The 26,761-nt window shown below is 35.1% G+C and overlaps 2 protein-coding genes across 2 annotated transcripts; both read right to left on the bottom strand.

Annotated features, from left to right (window-relative positions):
- Positions 1-70: 70 nt before the first annotated feature.
- Positions 71-8,773, bottom strand: LOC147401754 (histidinol-phosphate aminotransferase, chloroplastic-like). Its single transcript, XM_086443150.1, has 10 exons — positions 8,569-8,773; positions 8,176-8,429; positions 7,202-7,285; positions 6,841-6,995; positions 6,590-6,687; positions 6,335-6,443; positions 4,800-4,957; positions 3,691-3,833; positions 3,428-3,568; positions 71-473 (listed from the first exon to the last, which is right to left on the bottom strand). Exons 2-10 carry the CDS (start codon positions 8,422-8,424, stop codon positions 342-344), a joined length of 1,269 nt encoding a protein of 422 aa, XP_086299276.1. The 5' UTR covers positions 8,425-8,429; positions 8,569-8,773; the 3' UTR covers positions 71-341.
- A 1,776-nt stretch (positions 8,774-10,549) lies between these two features.
- LOC147401753 (putative magnesium transporter NIPA4) lies at positions 10,550-25,075 on the bottom strand. Its single transcript, XM_086443151.1, has 9 exons — positions 24,621-25,075; positions 23,126-23,182; positions 19,324-19,414; positions 19,084-19,244; positions 18,792-18,919; positions 18,554-18,691; positions 15,217-15,309; positions 10,988-11,093; positions 10,550-10,910 (listed from the first exon to the last, which is right to left on the bottom strand). Exons 1-9 carry the CDS (start codon positions 24,787-24,789, stop codon positions 10,825-10,827), a joined length of 1,029 nt encoding a protein of 342 aa, XP_086299277.1. The 5' UTR covers positions 24,790-25,075; the 3' UTR covers positions 10,550-10,824.
- Between the last annotated feature and the right edge of the window lie 1,686 nt (positions 25,076-26,761).

Genomic DNA, 26,761 nt, shown 5'->3' with positions numbered 1-26,761 from the left:
AAAATTGAATGAAGAAAGAAACTTCATTCAACAGTCCCCATATTACTGGAACAGGACCGAGATGATGACAGGTTTCAAAACAAAGAGTTCGTTATTTCTTACCTTACTTTCTTTAAAATAAATTCTGGATCATAAAAATGAGTAAATCATTCTACCACTAGAAGGCTTAGCTGCAGAACTAGATTCAGTCAACAACAATCTTAAATACTTCCACATACAGTGAAAAATGGGGGCCAAATCATTTGTCCAAAATTCATTTTGAGGAAGAAGAGTAAAGCCTCTTTCTTCACCAGTTTTCACATTATCTCCCGACAGCATTGCTGATCTGAACTGGAAACAAATTAACTCAAGATTTTGAGACACTTCATTAGGACATCTGTGTGCTCAGGCTTCCCGACAGAAACTCGAACGTAACCCTTCAGTTCTTTGTTGTTGTAGTGTCGAATCATCACACCCATGCCCGCAAGGTCATCCTGAAATAGTTTTGCATGAACCAATTGAACTCCAAAAGTTTTTAAAGAAAATAATAAGCAGCGAGGAAACTTTCCACGCCCACCCATCAGGTTGGCTTCTTTACAATGTGTACACACAGGACCACCAATTGAAAGTCAGCGAGTTGGTGTCCACAATTGTGACATGAAATTTGAAAAAAAAAAAAAAAAAAGCATGCAAATATCCCCACATACAAGTGCAGTAAGTACAACAAAAGGCATATTAAGAGGGAGATTTCCTTAGACTCGCACAACATATAAGAGTGGTGTTACCAAGAGACCCAAAGATATGGCTCTGACATGGCATGAATAAGACAAACTAACCCTGACAAGGCATGAATAAGGCAAACAAATAAAATGATGTATCCACCATGGTTGTCAAATGCGATCACATATGCCATAAACTAGTTGTTGGGCTATTATGACATTGCACAGCGTACTCAACTGTCAAAATTTTGACAGTTGGAGCATTGTTTTTTCTTTCTTTATTTTATTTTATTTTTAAAGTTTCAGTCCCTCTTCACCTATAAATATCCCCTTCCTACCCCCCATATTCCTATAACATTCTATACCCTTTCTTTCACATAGTCTACTCTCACTATCTCTTTTTTCAATTCTTCTCCTACATATTATCAACAATTCAAACATCTAAAGAAGTGAGATTCAAGCACTCAAATTTCAAATAAGAACTTCGTCCTATACTCAAATTCTTGGTTCCTCGCTTCATCTTCTCCACTTTTAGCTTTTCACTAGGTATTTTATTTTTTGAGTTATTTAAATTAACATAAACATCATGTGTTCTTCTTTAGAGGCTTCTTCTCTAATGCCATATCTAATGACTCGATACATGCATTATCGTACACCTACTAAGAAGGCTGCCATTGTTTGTGAATTGTGTGGCTATGTAAGCTAGGGTGACATTTCACGGCACAAACAACACCTTGTGCACATGACAGGATCAAATGTCAAGGCATGTCTCAATATTTCTCCTGAAATCCGAAGGAAAAACATGGAGTGCACGATTTTAACCGTTTCACAATAGTACCTCTGTTAACTTCGGCTTTACTAATGATTAAATCTGCTTCGTTGAAACCCATATTGTGACTAGCATTTGCTGCTGCAGAATAAACCAATTTAAAAATGGGATAACATGCTCGATAAGGCATCAGTTCTAGTCAGATGATGTTTGTCCGAATGAACATGCATTTTGTGAGTTTCAGAACCAAACAGCTAAGATGCAATTTCAACCTTCCTGGATATCCTAAATATGCAGTGGTAAGAGAAGATGAAGATGATTGTCAATGAGAATTTTACTGATCAAGTATCAGAGAATGAGGATGACATTGAATTTGATGGTCTTGATTGATTGATAAATCCTTACTTGAATTCATAATTGTAATATTTTTTATATTTTGAACAATTTAAACATTGAATGTGTTGTGGACATGCTACTTCTTTTTGAGGATTTACGAATGATATCAATATGGAGTTTGGCTATCGACTTTTATAGTTTAAAATGGGATTTGATAATATAAAAGACTACACCACTTGGGAGGAATTATTACAGACTCCTAACCATATAACTATTTTTTTTCGATTTTCTTGAATTTTTTTTCCCTCACCAACTTATTGGGTTATTCTGGAACCCTGAATAGGTTACTATGGCCATGGATAACTCAAAACAGACCCGGATTCCAAATCTGACGATTGTTGACAAGAAGGAAAGCTCTCTACTCTCTACCTATAAAATTCCAAAGCCAATGGAGACATCCACGGGTCAATCCCTAATGTTCTGTAACAAACCACTCATTTCTATTGGAGCAGAAGTGCTGAATCCAGAACCACAAAAGTGCTTCCATGGATCTGGCAAAGCTCCTTGATGGAGAAATCTCCCTGCACCATCTTTCTGTGTGCTCTGTGAAGAGTTTTCTCTCCAAAGTTTCACACCAAATGAAGGAAGGAAAATGCAATTTATTCCCATGTTTTCTCATACTAATGTACTGGAAAAACAACATAATGAATTGGGGTTTTGAGTTTCCCAAACAAATCTTCCTATGCCAACTGAAAGAATGTCTCTTTTTGTGAATCTTCCTTTGAGCAGAATTGCAAATAGAAGCTTAAACATCAATTAACTCGCCTGGAGTTAACCAAAATGCATGTAAAACTAGCAATTCTTAAAAGGTTGACTGCTGCTTGGGCCCATTGACCCAAGACTGATTAAGGCCTCTCATACCATTGAAAAGAGGATCTTCAGAGATCCACTAGTTCAAATTTAAAAGTTAAAAGAATTTTACCATCTTAAGGCCGTCACTGAAGATCCCAGAACTACAGCCAAGGACGACGGATTGGATTGAATGACCTCCAATCCTCTCCACAAATTGGGAAAAGCTTCTTTAGGATCTAGGTAACTAAAACAACCTCCTCTCCACGGTTCCAGTGCTAGGACTTGCCAACACTTCGGTTTATTCATTTTCACGGTATACCTATGTCTTACTAGCCTTGTCATTTTTTATTTTTTTTTGCCTCTTGTTGAGCTAATACTGATCTAATGCCATAACATAGGAGCCATTTGGGCTGAATTTCACTGTTTTTTTATAAGTAAATCTTGAAATCAGGTTATCTATCGTTTCCTTGTTTATTTTATTTGGATATTGAATTTGCTGTTCTCTGGCTCGTAGTCCCAGGACCGAGACATTTACAGATCTAGGGTTAGACAATCATAAGACTACATTTAGAAAGTCCACAATAAATGATAGAGAATACTAAACAAACTAATGTAACTGCTAACAAACTACCCACAGAGTCATGGACGAGCATGATAGTTATATGTTCTAATATAAAAAAGGCATTATGGTAAAAAGAAAAGAAAAAAAGAAGGCAGAACCAAAAATACAAAGACCCACTAAAACACTTGCTTTAAGAAAAAAATCATGTACCTTTAGCTTCTTAGGATCCTTCCCGGATGTAACTCCACAAAGAATGAAATTAGAATAACTTGGATATGGGTTCAAAAATGGCACTTCCTTCAGAAGCATAAATAGTCTTTCCCTTTCATGTACCAAAGCCTCTTTCACCTTCTGTGGAGATTGCTGACAAGTATTAGAAATCATGTTCAAGTGAAAACGATCCTTAGCTTGAAAATTTTGGATTGTGAACTTAGTGTGGGAGAATGCTATACAATCATAAGAGTAGAAAATACCTCCAGATAGGTGGGATTCTGCAATGCTGCACATGCAGAAACTTCGGCAGCAACTGACACATTATAAGGTTGTTTGGCTCTCCAAAGATACTCGATAATGCTCAGAGGAAATGCTCCATAACCCACACGGAGTCCAGCTAAACCTGTTTCAAAATTACCTCGAACTGTAAAACTATCGCAATATATGATGTGTCCAGAGACAGGAGGCTTCTATGTTAATAAATATGCAATTTTGATTTATTTTTCGGACTGTATGTTGCTGTTCTGAATGTTTCTTCTCGGTACACTCTGTTGATATTACTTACTCCCAAAAACAAATCATAGCTATTACCCCAAAGTATGTTACTTTCCAACATACAATAATTGAGGATATGTTTAGGATCCATATACTGTGATTGGAAACATATGTAAGACCCATATGTTCATCTTGTGATGGGTATGACAGACTTGTTAATGTATTTATAACAAACAAGGTGAATGGACATAAATGCCCTAACATAGAGAATAAGAGAAAACAGAGAATAATAGAAAGCTAGGAAAAATATAAAAGATGACATCATATTTCCCAATAAGTTATTTGTGGGAACTATATCAATCAAGGGACTTTGTTTATTGATACATGTGTTTTTCATGGGAACATATAATTTTAGTGGGAGTAGGTCATCCAAACGCTGTAGTTGGACTCTTACGAGCAGAACTCTGAACTCCAGGAGTTAACTTTAGTCTGTCTCAGGAGTACAACAAACACACTCTTAACTTAGTAGTCGTCATCATTTTCACAACTTCTAATCATTTTAAACAAAAGCATGGGCACAGGAGAAGAAACATATTCTCTACATATCACTTTCAAAACATCAGGAGGAAAAAAACAGGTATTATTACATCTTTTACATACAATCAATCTGAAAACCAGGTCGACAGTGCCATCAGCAAATAACAGGTTACTTAATAAATTGAGCTGAGAATTAAAATAATAATGGTATTTAGCATTCTCGTCGAAGACTCCTTGTCCTCCTTTCAATAAATATTTTCGTTATAAGAAAAAAAAAATTCAAAGGAAAAGAAAATCACTCTCCAAACTAATTAGAAGCCAGAAATCCTGGACCTACCAGCTCTTTTGCTAAATGTCCGAAGGACAATCAAGTTCTCATGCTTCTTTACCCATGCCATCCTAGATTCCATTCCCGAGAATTCAATGTATGCTTCATCCAACACAACCAATATGGGAAGATTAAGAATCTTCAAGAGATCCTCATCATTGATTATACTGTGAGATAATAAATAAATAAATGAGTAACATAGCAATTAAATCGACAAAAAGGTCACTACATTCTATCATGCCATAAGATGTCTAAGTTCAAAAAATAGTGTTGAAAGTCTCAACATTCTAAAAAGAATTTGACACTTATCCCTCAAAGTGACGCTTCTCCAAAATTGCTGAGGCTCAGAATTTTGTGAGGTACATGATGACTTCCACATTCACTAAGCATATATAAAAGTGGTACATGTCATGCCTTTTCAACTGTCTCATGTCACAAGCAGACATCTCACATGAATACTGTGGTAATAGTTTTTAGGCAGCCAAACCTCAAAAATCTAAACTTACTTCCTTTCCTCCTATTCTGATTTTGTTTTCGTTCCATCTAATTTAGTTTTAAAGATAAGGTTCAAGTTCAGAAGCAACAAGAAAACATCTCTTTCCCCGCATGTTAAGATGATTTTTTCTAAAAATATTTTTGATTAAATTTGTTATATTATTTAATTTCATTATTATAATTTTTTTAACTTATAGTATTTGTTTAGTTGCATGCTAGTAAGAGTTCCAAGACACAACGCTCAAGGCTTATGTGTTACAGTTAATGGCACCGAAGTGCCTTGCAGTACACCTCCGCATTACGAAACATTATCACCAAAACCCCCGAATTTTGCATGATGCACCTGAGTTATGTGGTAGGATCAATCATCCCTACTGGGCCTGCTCCCATACGATGAATAGGCAAACTGATAATCTATCCAGAAAAATCAATTAGTTGGCACTTGTCTCAATTCCAACTTTGGAACTATAATGTGTTCACCAGTAAGAAGAGGTACCTATGGTCCATTACACATTTTGCTGTGTGCTGGGTAATTTGGCAAGAAACAAATTGAAGAGTTTTCAATGAGAAAGGGTTGGAGTTTCAAGACATAATTATGGAGGTGCTAGGTTGCATGTTCTTTTGGAGTAAATTGGAGCTGGATTTCAAAGGGGTGTTCTTTAATGATTTTGTATTTAGGTAGGATTCTTTGTGCGATAATTAGTTGTGTAAATTAATTTTGTGATGTTTGTATCTTGATTTATTGTGGCTGGTTATCTCAACCGGTCTTTTGGTATTAATACAATTGATCTACTTATTAAAAAAAAGGACTTCTCAACTATTAACTAATTTTTTTCAATAATTCAAGTTTTACCCTAGAAAAGAAATTTAAAATCAAATAGACACTCTACTTTAGTGGATTATGCCTCATTAATAAATGATCCACCAATTGATTGTGTAACGGGTGGTGAGCCATGGAGAAGTATGAGAATGAGACACATGAAGATGATGAACCTTAGGTCCACGCCTCTCAAATAATGCACTGAGAACACACCCTACTGAGAATGTACCTCCCATCTGGATTGTTGGGAGAAGTAAGGAATATGCATTTTGGTTTCTCTTGCTCAATGGCTTCGGCTATGTGTTCTACATTCAAGCTAAAATCCGGCTTCCTTGGTACTGCAGAGTAGGATGACATTGGAAAACAATCAAGAATATAACATTGGACAATACATCTCAGTACACAAATTCAAGAAAAATGCAAAAAGCACTTCAAAAGAGAGTGAAAAGGAAAAAAAACTAAAACAAGAACGCTTTATTTGTACCCTTGATGACCAATGCCCCATTCACTGCTGCATCGAATTCGTACATTGTAAATGTTGGAGGGCAGTCTACAATCTTTTCACCAGGATCAAGTACGCACCTGTTGTAGTAATCAAACAGATAGGAAAAAAAAGGAAAAGAAATTTGTTGAAGTTAGTAAACTATGCTGCGCACCAGAAGTTTATCAATATATATATTGCACATTGGATGGGAAAAATGTCAGAAATTGATCCTAAGAAGTCTGATATCTAACCGCATGATTAAATCAATGAGCTCATCTGCACCACATCCAGCAAGAATATAGTCAGACTCGATGCCCGAATCTTCAGCAAGTGCGGCACGCAATCGGCGGGTCTCAGGATCTGGGTAGACATATGGGAATTTCAAAGCCCCCAACGCTGCAAGCACCTATAAACAATCTGGAATATGTAATCAGAATAGAAGTACTTCTCAAACAAACAGCTTTTTGTTGCTAAGTGGAAACCAAGTCCAAAACATCTTCAATAATGACAACTCAACAATAACAAATTTGACACTATATCTTTAAATATCAACAATTTGACTTCCCTCGGAACCCCTAAAATAGAGAAAGAGAAGGAAGATGGGTGACTTGCCTCTGGAGGTGGACCATAAGGGTTTTCGTTTGCATCTAGTTTGATGATGTCATCGGGTTTCCTTCCAAGACGAGTAGACAGAACCTGTATTAAGGAACCAATTTCACTAAAATGAAACATAAAACAGTCACTCAAAGATGAATGATTCTTTCAATCAGCCACAAGGGGATGTTTATATCCAAGATCTCAATAGTCGAACTTATCTTGCATGCAAACAAACCCTTGTGCCGTTCATCGCCATATGCACCCTCACTTCCCTTTCTTTCGGGGATCACCACCCCCATCAGTAACCCCAAAAAACAATATGTAGCGCGATAGTTATCGAACAAAATCTCACATGTATATAGTTAATGTAGAAGATAATATGGAAAATTTATCAATGACGGAAGATGCAAGTTTATGTTCTTTTTTTGATAGGTTTAAGTATGAAGACCTATTTTGAAGGTGCCTGCTTGCTAAGTTGGTTAAAGTCTGTGAGTGTAGATACCACGAATTTGGTTCAAAAACTGCCTTCATCTACTCATTACTAACCACTAACCCGTTTGCTAATCAATAATTATAAATATCTAATAAAATAAAATAAAACTTTTAGAGAATTAAACCTTTTTGGTTTGCTAGTTGGTTGACATATTGCAATGCAACTTCGAGGTTGTGGGTTGAAGTCTAGCTTACTTACCCAACAAAAAGAAGAAAGAAAAAGGCTTAGTCTAACCACTAACTCAATTGTTCTCCAAAAGAAAAAAAAATTGTTTTTAGTGTGAAGGTGGGATTTTGATCCCAGGTTTGTGGTATAATTCTTTGACTTTACCAAGTAACCAAGTTGGCATCTTCAATACAAGAAGATGCAATTATATCCAATCCTTATCACTATCATACAAGTTATTCCCAACAATTTCGTGTCGCCAACATGAATCCTAGTTTCTTCAAACAAACAAATATAAATATATATATCCAATTGGGTAGGATGGAACTACCTCAAAAGGAAGAATGGGTTGATAAGGAGACAATTTCCTGAGGTGGGGACGGATAAATGCATCGCCTGTCAACCGTTTCTCAACCTCTTCGACATGTTCTAGAGGCGTTGCCGAGGCCATACTAACAACCAATCTTCGATTTCCTTTAAAAGAACAGGTAATTTGTCTAGACGTTGATGAGTATTGATTGCGATGATGGGTTTCAATTATGCAAAGAGATGAAGTATTGTATACAACAATCACACCCATCAAATCTGCAATTTTGGACCCAAAAATGAAAAACCCATCAAATAACAAAAAGTTCAACACAAATGCTCATTCACTGTTGTTTGTTAGATTGAAATAAGGGAGGCCAGAAGAAGAAGAAAGGGAAGAGAAGGTTTGAGGACATACCTGGAATTAGAAGAAAAGAGAAGGGTTGAAGAAGGAATGCGATTCGAACGTCTGCCCTGTCCTAGCAAAGATGGAGAGAAGAGAGTGAGAAGAAGCTGTGAAAGTGAAACCCTAACGTTCAAATTTGCAATCTCTAAGGCCTGAGTCCGACTTTGACGCTTCAAAATTTTGAAGCAACCCTCTTTGTTCCAAGCCACGGCTCTACATTTCGGTCAAAATTTGGATTATCTACTTGAAAAGGCCACGTGTAATTCAATGGAGAGGATTTCTTCGAAATTTTGAAGCAGCCTTCCCGCTTTAAAGTTTTTTCCCTGATTCCTAAGTCCTAATAGGCAACTGGGTTGTCCAAAGGTTGCTGGAATCTTTGAAGAATCAACCAAAGAAAGCGACAGAGAAAAAACATACGCATTTTTATTTTTACTCAACTGTTGCATTTTTATTACAGAACTCGACTTCTGACAACACCATGCTAAGTATGGCTTATGAAGTTTGTTGCGCAGCAAACCCTAGAGTAGAGTGGACATCCACGTCATAAAGGACAAAATACTAAGAACTTAAAAAATATATATATATATTAATTAATTAATTAATTTTCAGGATTGAATTTTAATTTTAAATTTAAGAGTTTCGGTAACCATCCATTTCCAACACTAAGGTAACAAAAAATGATCCCTCAACCATGTACTACAGTTTTTCAACTGTGATTATAATTATTTTTGACAAAAAAAATATTTTTTATGTTGAATGACAAGGGGAGAATGATATAATCCCAATTTTGAACATCAATTTTGATAATTTGTAGTAAAGAAAAAAATGACAAATAAAATTGTTATTTTTATTTTTTTTTGAAAAATTCGTTGTAATGCTTGACTTAATTACCATTTTCACAATTATAATATATGAATTTTGAGTATTTTGAGAAAATCCATCCAATGTCGAAATAAAAAAAACGAAAAAATTTGAATCACATTTGAAGTGTTAAGTTCAACATGTTTTGTTAAAAATGCAAAATGTTGAACTCGAGAATGAAAAACGTTTTAACTCTCTAACAGTAAAATGATTGATCTCAACAATAAAAATAAAAGTTGAACTTGACATTGCAAACATGCTCCAGATTTCTTCTTTCTTTTTTTTTTTACTTCCACACTAGATGAATCTTCTCGAAATACCCAGAGTGACTATTATAATTGCAAAACAAATATTCAAAAACCCTCAAAAAAATTTAGAATCCCCACTTCACTCATCATTGTTTGTTACAAATCATCAAAATAGATCAAAAAAATACATTTAAATGTTCAAAATTAGAAGTATATCATTCTCCATTTGTCATCCATCGTCCAAATTGTCTAAAATAATTGCAATTGCCAATAAAAAAATTCATGTTTGTGATGAATATGAGAGGGGTAGTTTGAGTACTCAAAAATGGAAATTTTAGATATAAAAAATTCACTAAATGGACTGTCTCAACACCGCTCAAAAGTTAGGGACCATTTAGAAATAAACCCCTCCCACAAGGTATTGAGTAATTTACCCTATTATTTAAGGGCTATTATAATCATCACAACTAGATCCAACTTCCAAAAGCTGCTTTTACCAAACAATAAGCCCACATTCTACACCCAAAAATGATTCTTAAGCATGGTTACCCAACAAAAATTTGCCCAACGTTTCCTCTACTATTTCCATCAGCTAAGTTTTCCGCAATTCTTGGAAGCAGAAGTCCATAACCAATCGAAACAGGACCTTAACATTTTAGCCCAGAGAAACATTCATCAAATTTAAAGCAACTGGAATCATCAACAATTTAACAAAAGAATGTGTAAACATCGTACACCAAAACACCATTTTCAACATCAATTCTCATCGTGAAAGTATTTCTTCCTAAAAAAAAAAATAAATAAAATGAATCATGAGGTATAATGATGATGAATAAACTAGTTCTATTCTATGCCCATTGAGTGTGAATGAAGAAGTCAGAAAATTGAACACTTAAGATACAATATATATAACCAATGAACTCGGAATTACAATTGCGAATGTTTCGTGGGGAGGAGACACAGAGCAGCTGCCACAAGAGGTTGTTCCCATTAATACAAAAAATTCTCCCCGCTTTCTTTCTGTATCGTATCCAAAAGGAATATGATGGGATCACTCAAAATACTTGATGCAGTAAGGTCCTTCCCACCCGGAAAAAAAAAAGTGTGAAAGTTGGTGACAAAGGTATAAGATGAATAAAAAAATACACTATGGTGATCGCTAGGATTCCTGGCATTTAAGAGGGATCCCTTCGGGAACAAAGCCTTCCTCTTCATCGGTGTGCTTAGAAAGGCGCATGAACGTACCTGTACAGTATGGTTGATGCATCGTTACACTAAGTAATAATGCAGAATGTTAAAAAGTGAAGCATAGGTAAACATACCATCCACCATATCTTTTGTTTTGTGTAGAAGAAATGTCCCAGAGAGGATCGTCACAAACCCACACATCTCTGTAACAATCTGAGTTGGATTTTGCCGATCCCAATCCTGTCTCAAAAGTGTATAACTTAATCAATATTCAAGAAACCATGGATTGAAAAACAGGTATAATGAAAGAAATAAAATGGTATTCCAAGAATAGATTCGAAACATCTTAATCAACCAAAAGTCATCCCTATACATAACTGTTTTGGATAAGAGGTCTTCAGATATATTGGTATTCGCGTTCACAAAGAAAAATCATTTACAAAATTATTCTGAGTAAAAACATATTTGAGTATGCACATTATGAGACATCATTACTGCTGCATATATGCCTTTGTAACACCCTCAAACCTAAGTTTCCCAGAAATACTAGGGTCATGTGTTGCTTTGTACAATAATACTTGTACTAAAACCATTAGACAATGACTGATACAAGCTTATGAAGTGAAAAGTTCAAACATCTAAGCCAGCTCTCAGACTGGGTAACTAAAGAATCTAACAATAACTAGGCAAACTGAAGACAGGAACGCAAAATCGTGAGAAGAGTTCATCCATTCTTTTGCAAAGAAATGTTATTTTTTTTTTTTAAATAAACAAAGGATTCTAAAGAGAATAGAAGCATTCCTCCAAGAGGACCAACAAGAAACAAAATAAGCATAAACTCTCCAAATAAATTCACCACGATAATCCAGATTTAGCAAATTGTTATGTGATCCACCAACATAAGAAATTACTCCATTTTTTTATGTGAACATAAATGAAGCAAATATGAAAATGAACCGAGGAAAAAAATTGTGTTTGGTATACTAATTTTTTTATTGAAATAGTGAAGGATGTACAATATTTTATGTGGTCAAGACAACCAGCCTAAGCTATACATAAGAAAGCATCGAACAAAATAAAACAAATATCGAATAAAAGAAAACTAAAAAAAATGGAACTAATTAGTTAATCTTAACTTCCACCTATATGTATATATGAAAATTAGATCTTCAAACAAAAGTCCACTGCATTGGACAAAAGGAATAAATCTGCTTGAATGTCCAAAATAATGATGACATGTGTATCCACCTCCTTCCCTTCAAACACCCTTTCTTCCACAAGACCCCAACAAAATGTGAATGATGGAAGCTTCACAATAGAGGATAGCATAACCAAACAAGCGTCGAATTTAATTGACAATTGCCCCACACAAGCCTAGTGAATGGATTAGAAGATGCTTAATCAATTCAATCATTAAACTCAGATAGAAAAAAATCAATGACATTTCTTTTATGAGCAATTAAGCAATCTACTATGAGGATGTTGTCAAGGAAGGACCACTAACAAAACAAAAATAGCCACTTTGGATTATATTTTGGAATCCCAAATGATAGAAGCGAGGGAACAAATATGATTGAGGGTGAAGAGAGAGAGAGAGGGAGGTCACATTGATAAGAGCAACCAAGCAAGACAATAGGGAATTGCACCAATGGACAAAGAACATGAAATTAAATGTCCTAGTTAACCAACGGGCATTTTCCACATTATAGGCAAACAGTAAGAGTATATGCTTTGAATGTCAACTTTAATACATTAAAAATGGAAATGATGATGGGAAACTGTTCCTTTCTCAATAACTATTATTCATACCTTTTGTTTCTCACATTCAACAATAGCATCAAGGTAAAATGTGGAATTAGGTAATTGTAATGATATAATTTTGTTTTGTTTTTGACGAGTTAAAATTTATTTGAGAAATTGTAATAATATAATTGAATGAAATTAATTTAAAAGGATTTGTGTAGTAAGTTTTTCAAGTGTAATTTGGCTGAAGGAGGAGATTGAGAAGATCTGCCTAGGTGCAAACCATCAAAGCACAAATTAAATAGGATCCAAATACATTAGGTCCCATTTAAACACAAGATCCTCAAAAATAACACTTTGAACTCATCTGATAGGGGTATAAAATGGGCCAGGTCGGGCTGGCCTAGGTTAGTCTGAATAGATCGGGCCATAAACAATATCCGACCGACCTGAAGACTAAAACCCAAAGCCCACCTATTTACGAGTTTCAGGCTTGGTTTTGGGCGAATTTTATTATAATTAAAAACATCCTAAATGTGTTGATAAAGGGTGGCAAGCTTACCTTGGTAAAGAGCACGTTGTCTAGCATACCAGTCTACCATCTATTCTTGTTTTCGATTCCTAGGGGAGTGGAGGATAAATTGAATAAAATTGCAAGGAATTTCTTGTGGAATGATAGAAACGGGGATAAGAAGATCCACCTTGTGAATTGGAGGTTGATTGGTGAGCCGAAGAAGAATGGGGGTCTCAGAATTGGGGGCTTTAGGGTAGCGAATAAGGCTTTATTAGGTGAGTGGTTGTGGACGTTTGGAGTCGAGAGTTCTAGTTTGTGGAAAAGCGTTATTAAAGCCTAATATGGGGAGAATAAAAATGGGTGGGAGAGCATGGAAGTCAAGAGCTCCTACGGATGTAGTGTTTGGAAAGGGATCATGAAGGTTGGGAATGAATTGAGGAAGTGGGTGAAGTTTAGGGTGGTGAAGGGTGAGAGTATGAGGTTTTGGGACGATTGGTGGTGTGGGCACTCGACTCTTTGTCTTCAATTCCCTTGCCTATATAACCTCTCATCAAAAAAGAGATTGTCTTGTGCTACATTCTTGAACCTTGAAGGAAATTAATCTGTGTAGGACTTGGGATTTAGGAGGGCTTTCAATGATTGAGAGTTTCCGGATGTAATAGACCTTACGACTGAATTTGATGAGGCTCGATGGGATTGCACGAGAGACAACGAAAGGGAGTGGACCCTCACTAAAAGTAAGATCTTCTCTGTCAAATCATTTGCCTCAGCGATGGTTAACCCAGTTAGTTCACATGCTCCCTTCCTGGCTGATTTCATTTGGGGTTCCAAAACCCCCTTCCAAGGTTCGTTTCTTTACTAGGCTAGCCGCGCTTAAAAGACTTCCCATGCTAGACCTTCTGATTCAAAGGGGTTTAGTGACTCCAAACTTTTGCTTTTAGCGCAAGGCGGCTGCTAAATTGGTGGACCATATATTATTACATTGCAGTTTTTCCTCAATCATTTGGGCTCACTTTTTTAAGCTTTTTAGAGTTTGTTGGGTCCAACCTATTATGATTTCTTCCCTCTTTCTATGTTGGGATTTTAACTTGTTTTCGGGGAGAAAGGAAACTTTGAGGAAGTTTTTACCTTTTGCAATTACTTGGGGATTATAATTGGGATATGTTGTATGGTACTTAGTTGTGGTTGGCGCCTCGACCAAACATGACTGACCTTTTGAATCTTTTCCTTTTTTTCTCATTAAGTTTATATTTATAAAAAAAAAAAAAAGTATATTCTGAATCCTTTACTCACCTTTGAAGCAGTCCTTTCGACAACCTTCGAGTACAAGACGCCCTCACTAAAAGCTGATTCAAAAGAAAATTAAGTTGATTTGATATCCTTTCCACTAGTTTTTTATAAGAAGTTGACATCTAGGAAAGCATGAAAGGCACGAGAACGTTGGAGTATTATCTGGAAGAATCTAGAGGGTTCTTATATATATAACAAATCATATTGTATATGGTAGGAAAGTTGTAGAATGAGTCTAGAGAATTCCCAGAATGGTTCTAGAGTAAAAGAGATTTGTGAAATATTCTTCAGAGTTCCACGGTAGTTGGATCATCTCCATGTGGAGCAATCCCAGCCATCCCTTCCACCCCCCCAAGTATAAATAAGAGGGAAGGGTCCTCATTTGCAACCAAGCTTAGAGAAGCTCAAGGTGTAAGTGATACAAGTTTCCTACCAAAATTTCTTGCGTCCTCTTCAGTGAACGGGTGAGTACCTTAGTAAATTGAGGATACTCCTAGGACTTCTGTATTAGGGGATTAGCTCGAGTACACACATGCACTACACATGGGAGAGGCTAGGCCTAGGTTCATTATATCTTGCTTAAAATTGATTGAGTGTACCTTATAATCATGAATAACTAGGACGCATGTTGACACTTCGTTAAGTTGTTGGTTGCCTTGAATATACATCTACCAAGTTATTCCTAGTTTCTTGCCATTTTTTGCACACAAGCATAAGAATTGGAGCATTTTATCTTCTTAACACAATACAAATATCAAATCAGAGCTAATCAAGCAATAGTGATTGTTAATATACTTAAACAGCAGAAGGTGTTACCTTAAACATGATCACACTGGCCAAAATGGTTAACGATGTAAACATCACGTAGTATATGGGTGATACAACAGCTGTGTTGAATGTATCAAGGGCCTGTAATTGAAAATGAAAATTAAACCTCTTTTTGGGTCAGGCAAAAAATTAAACTTAATTGTAGTTCAGAAAACTCAAATATGAAGATGCATAATGGTCAAAGGAATGAAATTGTGAAATCAATAACCATACGATTAAACCTTAAAAGGTTGACTAGAAATAGAATTCCAGTCACCAACAACCCACTACAATCAATATGAGTAGAGACTAGAGATTAGGGGTGGTTGAGATATATGGGCAACAGATACACCAATGTGACCATATACATCATCTCAAATCTATTACCCATTAAGGATGGAAGATTTAGGGTTGAGGCTGCCTCGGAAAAGTGCCATGTGACCAAAGCGGCAATGCATACTGCTCATAGTAAGTATTTACAGTTTAGAAGACAGCAATAAGATTGTCTATATGCCTTATGGAGCAGTTTTTTTTGTTTTTTTTTTTTATACATAAACCTGTTTTTAATGAGTTCAGTAAGCTGGTGGGATTTGAACCCAGGTCTATGGTATCATCACCCAAAGACTTTATCAACTAAGCAAGCAAGAAACAATATGTGCAAAAACTGAGAATAACACAGATGATGGTGCTGAGAAGAACGCAAGGTTTAAGTAGTGACAATGTTGGCCTCTGGATGACACGACTGATAATACCAATATGCATCAGCTGATATGCCATGGACTGCCAAAATAAGGCCAAAAAATCCCAGAAAGGATTAAGGTAAAAACTACAAAAAAACGAATATTAAAATAAAGTTTTGAAAAAAGAAAAAAAAAAAAAATCTCATAGGTCCAAGATGCTCAAAAGGCCTATTGATGCTTTATTGTACTGTCACCCTGTTTTATTTTCAATGTAAGCACGACGAAGGCCATAGTTTCCCCATTGAAAGGGAGAGAAACAAAGATTACTGCAAAAATAATCCCTTTTACAATGTACACCACCTCTTTACAGAATAGGACAGTTGACGAGGACAAAGTTGTAAAATGTGGACCACATTTCTAGTGTCTAAGTTGCACAACCACAGTATCCCATTGACGAGGACAAGGTTGTAAGTGATTGTTACCAGACGCTAGCACATAAGTTTTGGACCCGTGTAGCCAAGAACAACACTAAATAACACAAAATAAAATAAAAGGCAAGTGTCGATATATGAAAAGTGCTGAGAGACTCCTCCCAACATTTGTTTCTTCTCCCCTTTGGGCTCATTTTCCAATCAGCTTGAAGTAAGGTCACAAAGTTGGTGACAAGTGGCAATGGAAAGCTACACCAAGTAGTTGGGACAAATGTTTTTAGATGTTAGGGGGTAAGGTGAACTGCTTGGCTAGTTAGTGTCTCGAGGCTTACACCTCAAAGCCTAAGATGTAAAGCTCAGCCCTCACGTGCATAAAATTTTTAACTAAAATATATCCCTCAACTCCTAAGAATGACTTATGAAAAAAACACATGATCCCAATCCTTTAAATGCAAAATCCTATGGTTAAGATTTATCCTTTGGATAAGTATCTCCGAGATTTGTGTCATCAAGATACTCATAAATCTCAACCATTGGATTTTGTGTTTAAAAGGTTGGGATCATGTGTTTTTTTCATGAGTCATTCTTAGGAGTAAACAGATCCCAACCTTATATGTGGTCTGGTTTCAGAGCATTGCTAAGTTTAGCCATCCTCCTCTGTCTTCACTTACCCTTGGAACGCTCGGGAAAGGAGGCATTTCCCTTCATTTATGAATTAATTGCTTCTACTCATCAAAGACCTCATGGGGACGTTAGCATTGTCCAACACTTTTTTTTTTCCAATTATACCCTTCCTTGTTTTGTTTTTTAGTGAAAAAGACAAGGGTATGAGTCTTTTATACAATAAGTACATTTATTATGTCATTCATAAATGCATTTATTATGTTGGCATTGATTGCTAAAGCATTTACTACAACAAAGACTTTTAATTCAAAATACTTAAATGTTCATAGCATTTATTATGTAAACAAGCATTTACTGTGTAAAAGACTAACATAACCTTGTCTTTTTCATTAAAAGACAAAACGAGGAGGGATATTATTGAAAAAAAAAAAGTTTTGGACAATGCTAACATCCCCATAAAGTATTGGACGTTAGCATTCCCAATATATATATATATATATATATATATGTTCCAAGTTATAATCCCCAACATTGATAGTAATATAAGATCACTATTCTAAGATCTCAGTCTTTGTTTGGTCAGTCACTCTTAGAAGGCTACCGACATTATTAGGAGAGGATTCTCTACCCCAAACTTTTGCTATTTATGTAAGGCTAATGAAGAATCATTAACCACGTTCTCCTCCACTGCTCTTTCGTGCAGCAGATTTGGTCGCACTTTACATTTTTGTTTGGTTTGATGGGTTGCTTTCATTCTACAGTATGTGCGCTTTTTGAGTCTTGGTTGGCCTGGGGCTGCCCATTTGAAGTCAAAATGAATCCTTTGGGGCCTGCTACGGTTTGCGGTTTGTTGAGGCCTTAGGAAGGAAAGAAATAGTCCAATTTTTTAAGGGAAAGAGCTATCCACTCAGGAACTTCACATTTCGATCTTGGCAACGAATGTTGTTTTTTTGGAGCAAGTTGTTTAAAGAATTTAAGGGCATCTTTTTTGAAGACTTACTCATAAGATGGGATTTGTAATTTGGTTGGGGGGTAGCTCTCTTTGTGATTTGGTGTCTTATTGTTTTTGTGTGTTGTTCTCTTTCTAGCTGTACTTTGGGCTGGTTACCTCGACCTCCCTCTATTCTTTCTTTTGTTTCTTTTTTTTTTTCAATAAAATGAGTTTTACTTATCAAAAAACAAAATTAACATGCGAGGCGTACATCTTTTGGTCGAAGACATACACCCCAGATATTTTTACTTGTTTCCCTAGCGCCTCGGGGCTTTTTTAGTGAGGCTTGGCTTGAGGTGCATTTCAAGGCGTACGCCTTTAAAAACACTTTTTCGGATCATCCAAATGGCCACTTAGTTGTAGCCACATGATCAATCCAATTTGAGTTCATAAATGTGGTGGTTATATACAATTATCTTTTGGTAAGTAACTATATAATCTTAGTTATGCACTCAATTTTATCATTCACACTGCAAATAAAACTTATGGAACATTCACAATGTTCAAAATCTTGAAAAAAACCACCACCACAAACATCCTGGAATCGTAGGTAAAACTAAATGATCAAAATATAATATTATACTTGTTTGGATGAGAAAAATAACCAGAAATCCCATTACCTTGTTTAAATAGTTCATTTGCGTAAGCACACAAGTAATCACAACTAGGGCGAAAGCCCATGTTTGGGGATATATTAACTGATTCGTTCCCGAAAATGTTAACTTCATAGCTATTCCGAGTGCTTTGACACTCATGACCTGTCAGATACATAAATGCATTACAATAGAAAGAATTGTTTGCAAACCATACAGGAAACGAGCAGCACATCAACAAAGTAGTCACCTATCTAGTACGTACCGAAAGAGAACCTACAAGCGAACAAATCCCAATATAGACCATTATATTTGTCTGGCCATATTGTGGTATAAAATGGATTATAAGAATGAAAACCGCTGCTATAACCAAGGCTGCATATAAAAGAAAAGCTGCAGAAAACATGTGAAACCATTAAGCTTATTATGTTTAAAACCTTATCAAACGAGAAAATGTGAAATGTCGTATCAAATATGAAGTTTGAATCATGTCAAAAATAAAATTTTGGCTGGACAAAAAGAAAGTGCTTGTTTTCCTATATATTGAAAACAAATACCTGGCTCGGTTGCAAGGTCCCATACTTCCGTGACAGATTCAATCTCCTGTTCTTGCGGGGCATGTAAAACAATTGTTGTTGACCCTACAACACACAAAGCACAACCGAGAATACCAAAAATGTGCAGCTTCTCTCGTAAAATAATATGTGCAAGTACAGCACTGCAATACAAGCTGGTTGTTAGCGCTGAATATTGGAGAAAACAAAAAATAAAAGATGAGATATGACTTAGTCTCATGCCTGATAATAATGCTGAGTGCACCAAGAGGAGTGACCAGAATAGCTGGCGCAAATGCATAAGCCACAAAATTAGCAATTTCCCCGACAATCACTGTGACAGTGGCATTCACCTCATTAGAATTCACATCTTGTGAAGGTACCATTGATTGCATGCAACTCATAGCCGACCAACATTCCCAATAATAAAACATATAGTATATATATATATATAACACAATTGAGTCGGTACAGTTGTGAGACACAAACCTTTGTGTGGGACCCACTATACCCCCTCAACTTTATTTTTACTCTAACTTTACTATATTTCCTCTTTTACCCCTTTTAACCTATTTTATTGTTTTTCATCTTTTACCCCTTTAACCTCAAAATTCTTTAATAATATCATTCCAAGTTTAATTTATTTTTTTCACTTCTATGCCCTTAACCCTCCTATCAAGCTATAATTTTGTGGGACCCACTTTAATTCTTTTACACTTCACTCCCTATAACTTCACTATATTTCCTCTTTTACCCCTTTAACCCACTTTATTATTTTTCCATCTTTTACCCCTTTAACCTTAAAATTTTCCAATAATACACCAAACTCAATTAGGCTTGACCCAAACTCACTAATTTCATGTCGTTTTTGAGTCATGTTCACGGGTTGTGTTAAAATTGCTACCACCTACTCTAACTTTATTTTTATTTTTTTTTGCTTTTACCCCCTTAACCAAGAAAGGATGCTTGTGCCATAGGCACGAGTGAACTCTAGTATATATATCTCGGGACGGTTCAAGGGACAACAATGGTGACAACGGCTTTTTGTAAATCACTTTTGATGAGATTAGAAGTTTCGGAATGAGCTGATTTTTGGTGAGGATGATCTCTATGATGAGGAGATCATCCTCACCAAAAATCAGCCCATTTCGAAACTTCTAACCTCATATATATATAAGGATAACGTTCGACAGCCAACGCTTAGGGAGCCAACGTTTTGTCCTATATGGATTAAAAGTTTTGGAATGGGCTGATTTTTTGTGAGGATGACCTCCTCACCAGAGAGATCATCCTTACAAAAAAATCAGCCCAATCCGAAACTTCTAACACATATAGGACAAAGCGTTGACTACCGAACATGACCCTATATATAATAAAACACAACTGAGTTGGAACAGTTGTCATACAAAGCTTTGTGTGGGATCCACTTCAACTTACCCCATCAACTTTATTTTCACTCCTCTAACTTTATTATATTTCCTCTTTTACCCCTTTTAACTTATTTTATTGTTTTTCATTTATTACCCTTTAGCTTCAAAATTCTTTAATAATAATACCCTTCTAACTTTATTTTTTTCACTTTTATGCCCTTAACCCTCCCATTAAGCTATAATTTTATGGGATCCACTTTATTTCTTTTATACTTCACCCCTTATAACTTTACTATATTTCCTCTTTTACCCCTTTAATCCACTTTATTATTTTTCATCTTTTACCCCTTTAACCTTAAAATTTTACAATAATACTCCAAACTCAATTAGGCTTGACCCAAACCCACTAATTCTTTGTCATTTTCGAGTCGTGTTAAAATTACTACCACCTACTCCAACTTCATTTTTTTCGCTTTTACCCCCTTAACCTGAGAGAGGATGCCCGCGCCGTAGGCACGGGTGAACTCATGTGTGTTGGGGGGGGGGGACAACATTGGAAGACAAAATTTGTCCTATATGGCCTAAATGTTTTGGATTGGGCTGATTTTTTGTGAGGATGATCTCCTCACCATAGAAATCATCCTCACAAAAAATCAGTCCAATCTGAAACTTTTAACCCCATCAAAAGTAGTCTAGAATTGTGGACCATCAATTTTTACCGTTAATTTGTAAACCACTTTTGATGGGGTTAGAAGTGTCAGATCAGGCTGATTTTTTATGAGGATGATATCCTCACCATAGAGATCACCCTTACAAAAAATCAGCCCAATCCGAAACTTTTAAGCCATATAGGACAAATTTTGTCTCCTTAACATTGTCCCCCGAATGCTACCCTATATATATACATCCCCCCTCTCTCTTAAGTTGGAGAAAAATAATGGAGAGAACCATGTAAAATATGAAATTGAGATCAAATATACGAGTAACTAGAGTGCATCTTAGAAGATAATCTGTAAGATACCCATTACTTTGCATCTACATGGCAGGGATCCGCTAACCGGTGAAGTAGCTATGATACCACATGTCAGAATCAGACGCAACATCAGATTTAAGCGAGAAAGTTCTGTATTTACTTGTGCTTTTCTTTCTTTGCACAATATAATAGCATCTATCATAGATAATGAGTTCTACCTTTTTGAATAACACTAGATCGTCATATCCACATACATGCTGTTTATTGTTATATAATACTATTACAACTAATCAGATATCCAATTATATAACCTCACAATAATCTAAACAAAATTGTTTTATACGCTATCACTAGAGGATATGTCCCTGGATACAATGCAATGGTGGAACAGGAATCATGAAATTGGCCCCAAGAAGTAAGGACAAGGCTTAGATGATGGTGATGGTATCAAAGGGTTTGCTGAACCAGAAGCTAAACAGTAATGCAGATTATGACACTCATAATTGAATCAATGCAACGTAACTTTGCCTAGATAACTTGTGTATATGTGTTAGGCTAGAAAAGGAGGAACAAAGATGGAATGTGCCTATGCATGTGAAATACAATATTCAACTCAGAATATGGCACCAAAAAAAAAAAAGTAAAGATATCTATTCTAATAACATACGAACATATAATCAGGCTCATTCCATTGTCATATATCTGATTTCTATTCCTTTGAATTCCATTCACCATGATCTTGAGAGAATGGAATGAGAGAACTAACATTATTAGAGTGAATAATATAATATAAGAAAAAAGAAATTGCTATAAAACTAAATGAACACCTCTTTTTACGCTTTTTTTTATCAACTACTAAATTCCTAGCTCTTGAGTAAAGATAGGTTTTCATTTATGACTAAAGATAGAACGCTTTTGACCAAGACCAAATTTTCATTGTCATTAAAGGATCTATGTTGTAGGGAAATGACCACTAGATCCATCTCTAAATATATGCCATGTATTCTCTTCATGTTTTTTTTATCATAAAAAACTAATAAATAACTTGCTTTTGGCTTTCCTAATAAGATACCTTTCTTCGACTTTTCCTAATAAAATCCATTTTACTGATTAAAAATATATAATAATTTAAAGACAAAGAAAAATAACTCAAAATAAATACAAATGAAAAAGTATTAGTAAAAATGTTCAAAGAAGTTGGATTTTGACAGGTGACATTTAATAATGCCCAAAAAATCAATATAATAATCATTAAAGACAAGGAAACAAAATCGCAGCCAAATCCATAAAGATACTTGAAGCTTCATGTCAAAATGCTTGATGTTTACTTGTTATTGCATGTCTCAAACCATTTGGGATATCCTGTTTATGACCCATGCAACTTTTTGTCCATGTTGCATAGCCAAATATAGCAACTAATACTTTCAATTAGATATTTTTCCCACTTCAGTGAGATTCTAGATTCTATAATTTACAATTACGAGATAATGATACTGGGTAAACAAAGACATGCAAGCGACACCAATACTGCAAACATTACAGTTTCTCATGAAGAGAATGAATTCTTGTTCCATCCTCCATTCCTACTAAAGCACTTCAAGTTTTTTTTTTGAAGAACTCAACTTCTAGCATGAATATAATACAAAATCACATGTCCAGTCTAATTTGCAATCCATTGAACAAAGATTTTAAGAAAACTCACTTGTTATCATGCCTGCCCACCAAAGTGGCTCACACAAGTAAGAATATCCTCCAACTCCTGCCAAAAAAGTAATAAATAAAATCAATGGGTGTATTTCCAATGAGATCCTGAGCCTCATGACAAAAACCAGATTTTGGAAGAAAAGACAAGCATAGAAGCATGTAATGAATGCATCATGGAATATGGAAACTTAAGAACATTTTGGAAATAATGTAAACTAACAGTAAAAAATGAATCAAGAAGGAACCATGATACATTAGAAGCAGTAGTCACCACTCACCAACATTAACCCATGAATGAAAAAAATAAAAATTAATAACGTTTTCGAGTAAATCCATGTGCATTAGCAGGAATTTAACCTAAAATGTATGAAAGTACTACACATACTTAATAGTTAAAACTATGAGCTAGCTAACCTAGTAGCATTATCTAACCTACAGATATACTCATTGTACTCATTGAGCTGAGAAAGTCGGAACAAGACAAAGCAATCCATTGGAAAAAAGATACGAAGATATGATTAAAAAAAGAAAATATGTTTCTTATTGAAATAATAGAAGTCTTTACAAGATAGATTTAAGTTTTCAGACATTTGAATCAATTTTCTAGTACAATACTTGATACCTTACGGGAACAAAAGGTCTCAGCCAACAATGCTTCCAACCATGTTACCAATAGCAAACAGATCTACTCCAATTATTAGTGAATGAGAGATTACTTTGACTGCCTCTCCACTACTGCAATAGTCAAAATTGACCTACCAATCACGTCCACACAGAAAAGGTAAATTTAACTAGCCAGTAGAATTAACCAAACCTTCCTACTTCTCTTCATGGTAAGTAAATCACCAAAATCAAAGCATTAACAATCAAATTTCCAACATTTGTGTTCAATCATCATATGGGCAAATTCAAATTACTGAAAGTGGCAATGACAACTCAAGGAAGCAAAATTTACAAACCATTAACAATCAAATTTCCAAATTTTTTTTTTTTTTTTTTTTTTTTTTTGTTTTTGTTTTGGGGGGGGGGGGGGGGGGGTTTCAGCAAACGACTAACAATCAAATCTCCAACATTTGCGTTCGATCCTCGCACGGGAAAATTCAAATTACTGAAAGTTGCAACGTGAGCTCGAGAAAGCAAAATTAACAAACACATTTGCTGTACGGATTACAATGCCGATCTAAGTAACTAACGACTAATGAAAAACCCTAAGATTGGGAAAATCCTACCAACCAAGTCCACACAGAAAAAACATAAATTTAACTAATTAGTAGAATTATCCAAATCTTCTTACTTTCCTGTTTAATAAGCAAATCGCAACAATCAAACTATTAAAAAAATTTATTGGATCAGAAACCCATTAATTCCAACATTTCCGTTCGATCTTCATATGGGCAAATTCAAATTACAATTTACAAACATATTATCTACACAAATTACAGTTCCATAAACTCATCGAAAAACCCTAAAAAAATATTAAAAATTGTTTTTACCTGCCCTAGTTCCAGAAGCCCCAGCCTTCTTCAATCCTTTCTTCTTGACAATGAAGCTAGCACCAATGAAGATGCTTGACGAGAGTGCCAAAATCAAACCTTTGATGTTATCTGAAGACATGCCCTTGTAAGAAAGCATCCAACTTTGAGTATCCTCAGTCGTCGCCATTACTGATGAAACCCTAACAGTCAACGGAAGTCACAAAATCTTGACCGTCACTGTTGCGCTAGATCCATGGAAAGACGATTCTATACTTCTTCTTCCTCCACCATTGTTGTTTTCTTCTGAGAACACAAAGAAAATCAAATCTACGGTCTATATCGAAAGTTCGCCTCGAAAAAGTGCTTTTTTAAGATCTAACGGCGCTACAGAGAGGACGAGTTGCAGGAGAAAGTATATTTATCTGAAAAAGAAAAATGATCCTATACTAGCGGAGTTATATAGTTAAACCTACTCTTCCTTTGAGTTCAACTTTCATTGGGTGAAGTTTTATCTTGAGTCCCAAGAAAGCCAATAAAGCAGATAGTATGTTTTTTAGTCCAATAGAAACTTGCCACGTACGAAATACCACTACTACAGAATTACGTGTGAAATAAAGCTCCAGCCGTGTAGTGCGCGTATCTCGCTTTATTGTCTGAGGACGCTGTATCCACCACCTAGGAGAGGAGATATAGATAAGAAGTGTGATGATTCTGTGCTCTAGGATGTAAGATAATATCAAACAACTCTAGATCACTTTTAACACATTTCACGATCAAGGACCCACTCTGACAAAAATTACTGGATTGGGCTCTTGTTGGATCCAGTTTATGTCGAATATGACAAAATTTGGATACAAAATCCAATCTAAGGGTCCACATCATATCAAATCGTATTTAAGATCATAAATCTTGTATTTTGCATGTATATACGATTGATCTATTATGAAAAAGTAGAAATTATAAAATAATATATAATATAATTAATATATTTATCAGAAGCTATTGAACCATATTATTATCAAACATTTGAATAAGGATTGAGAACACCACCGACACGCATTGGCACATCCATGTCGTGTATTATGCAAGTGGGCCCAAACCAACCACCAAAGGTTCCTACCCGGAAGACTCCTCAGCTGTAAACTTGATTGATAGATGGAATATTCTATTATTATAATTATATTATATTATTATTATTATTTTATAAATACTCCTATTAAATTGGTGATATTAGATTTACCCCCTTGATTGTAACTCAACATTGAGAATTTTTTTTTTTTTTTTTAATTTTCAAAATGTTCTTCAAATACTTAACTTACTGAATCAAAATTTGAAGGAAAAAAAATTAAAATTTTACCGTTAGATCGTCAAGAAAATTCAATTACGGTCAAAGGGTAAACTTAATCTTGTGTTTTAAAAAGCTGTTAAATCTAATATCACCAATTTAATAAGGGCATGTTTCTAAAAACTCTAAATATTATTATTATTATTATTATTATTTATTAAGGAAAAATGTTTCTCCAACCTGTTTTGTCTCTTGGCAAGTTTCCAGCTCGAAATGAATATGCCACCGGGCAAACATTAAAGAGTGTTATATAGTTTTAAAATCATTTAAATCATTTTAAATTTATTTAATATTATATTTATTAAGTATTTATAAGTTTTTTTCCCCTCATTATAAGGTGGATTAATATATTTTTGGTTCAAAAGTCTATATTTTATATAGATAATGAACATTTAAATTAATAAAAATTAGTATTTACACCAGAACACAAAATTAGTTTGCCTCAATCATTTTTATAAATTTGAAAAATATTTTCTAAATACCAGACTAGTCAACTTGAATCTTGGACAATTCACACTAATAAAAAAAATGGACCCATTCAATACGGCAATGACTCTTTAATTTTTCTTGTCTTAATGAATGAACATGAATACACCTACGGTGTTTATCAAAAATACTATTTCATTGGTGCATGAAAAGGGTAACTTCCATCAAGAATTATTTTTTTCATATTTCTATATTGGTCTGTTATTTGATCTTAGACTCAATGAAAATTGTCTCCGTTTATAGATAATTGAGAATGGACTCGGACATCTTTTCTTGAGATCTGCTCTGCCACATGGCCACAAATCGTTAGGGGGTTCATTTGATAACC

The sequence above is a fragment of the Akebia trifoliata genome, chromosome 5 (genome assembly GCF_017979445.1).
Source record: "Akebia trifoliata isolate Shusen 1 chromosome 5, ASM1797944v1, whole genome shotgun sequence".
NCBI lineage: Eukaryota > Viridiplantae > Streptophyta > Magnoliopsida > Ranunculales > Lardizabalaceae > Akebia > Akebia trifoliata.
Note: the sequence above shows the minus strand (reverse complement) of the source record. Positions and strands in the feature narration are given on the sequence as shown.

Excerpts from the sequence above, each read along its gene's own strand:
- LOC147401754 (XM_086443150.1), bottom strand. The coding sequence starts at position 8,424 with ATGGGTGTGATTGTTGTATACAATACTTCATCTCTTTGCATAATTGAA. Across the intron at positions 6,444-6,589 it reads TGGGGCATTGGTCATCAAGG|TACCAAGGAAGCCGGATTTT; the intron begins GTACAAATAAAG and ends CCTACTCTGCAG. Across the intron at positions 3,569-3,690 it reads AGAATCCCACCTATCTGGAG|AAGGTGAAAGAGGCTTTGGT; the intron begins GTATTTTCTACT and ends CAATCTCCACAG.
- LOC147401753 (XM_086443151.1), bottom strand. The coding sequence starts at position 24,789 with ATGGCGACGACTGAGGATACTCAAAGTTGGATGCTTTCTTACAAGGGC. Across the intron at positions 19,415-23,125 it reads GTGGGCAGGCATGATAACAA|TGATTGTCGGGGAAATTGCT; the intron begins GTGAGTTTTCTT and ends CCACTGTCACAG. Across the intron at positions 18,692-18,791 it reads CGCTTGTAGGTTCTCTTTCG|GTCATGAGTGTCAAAGCACT; the intron begins GTACGTACTAGA and ends TGTATCTGACAG.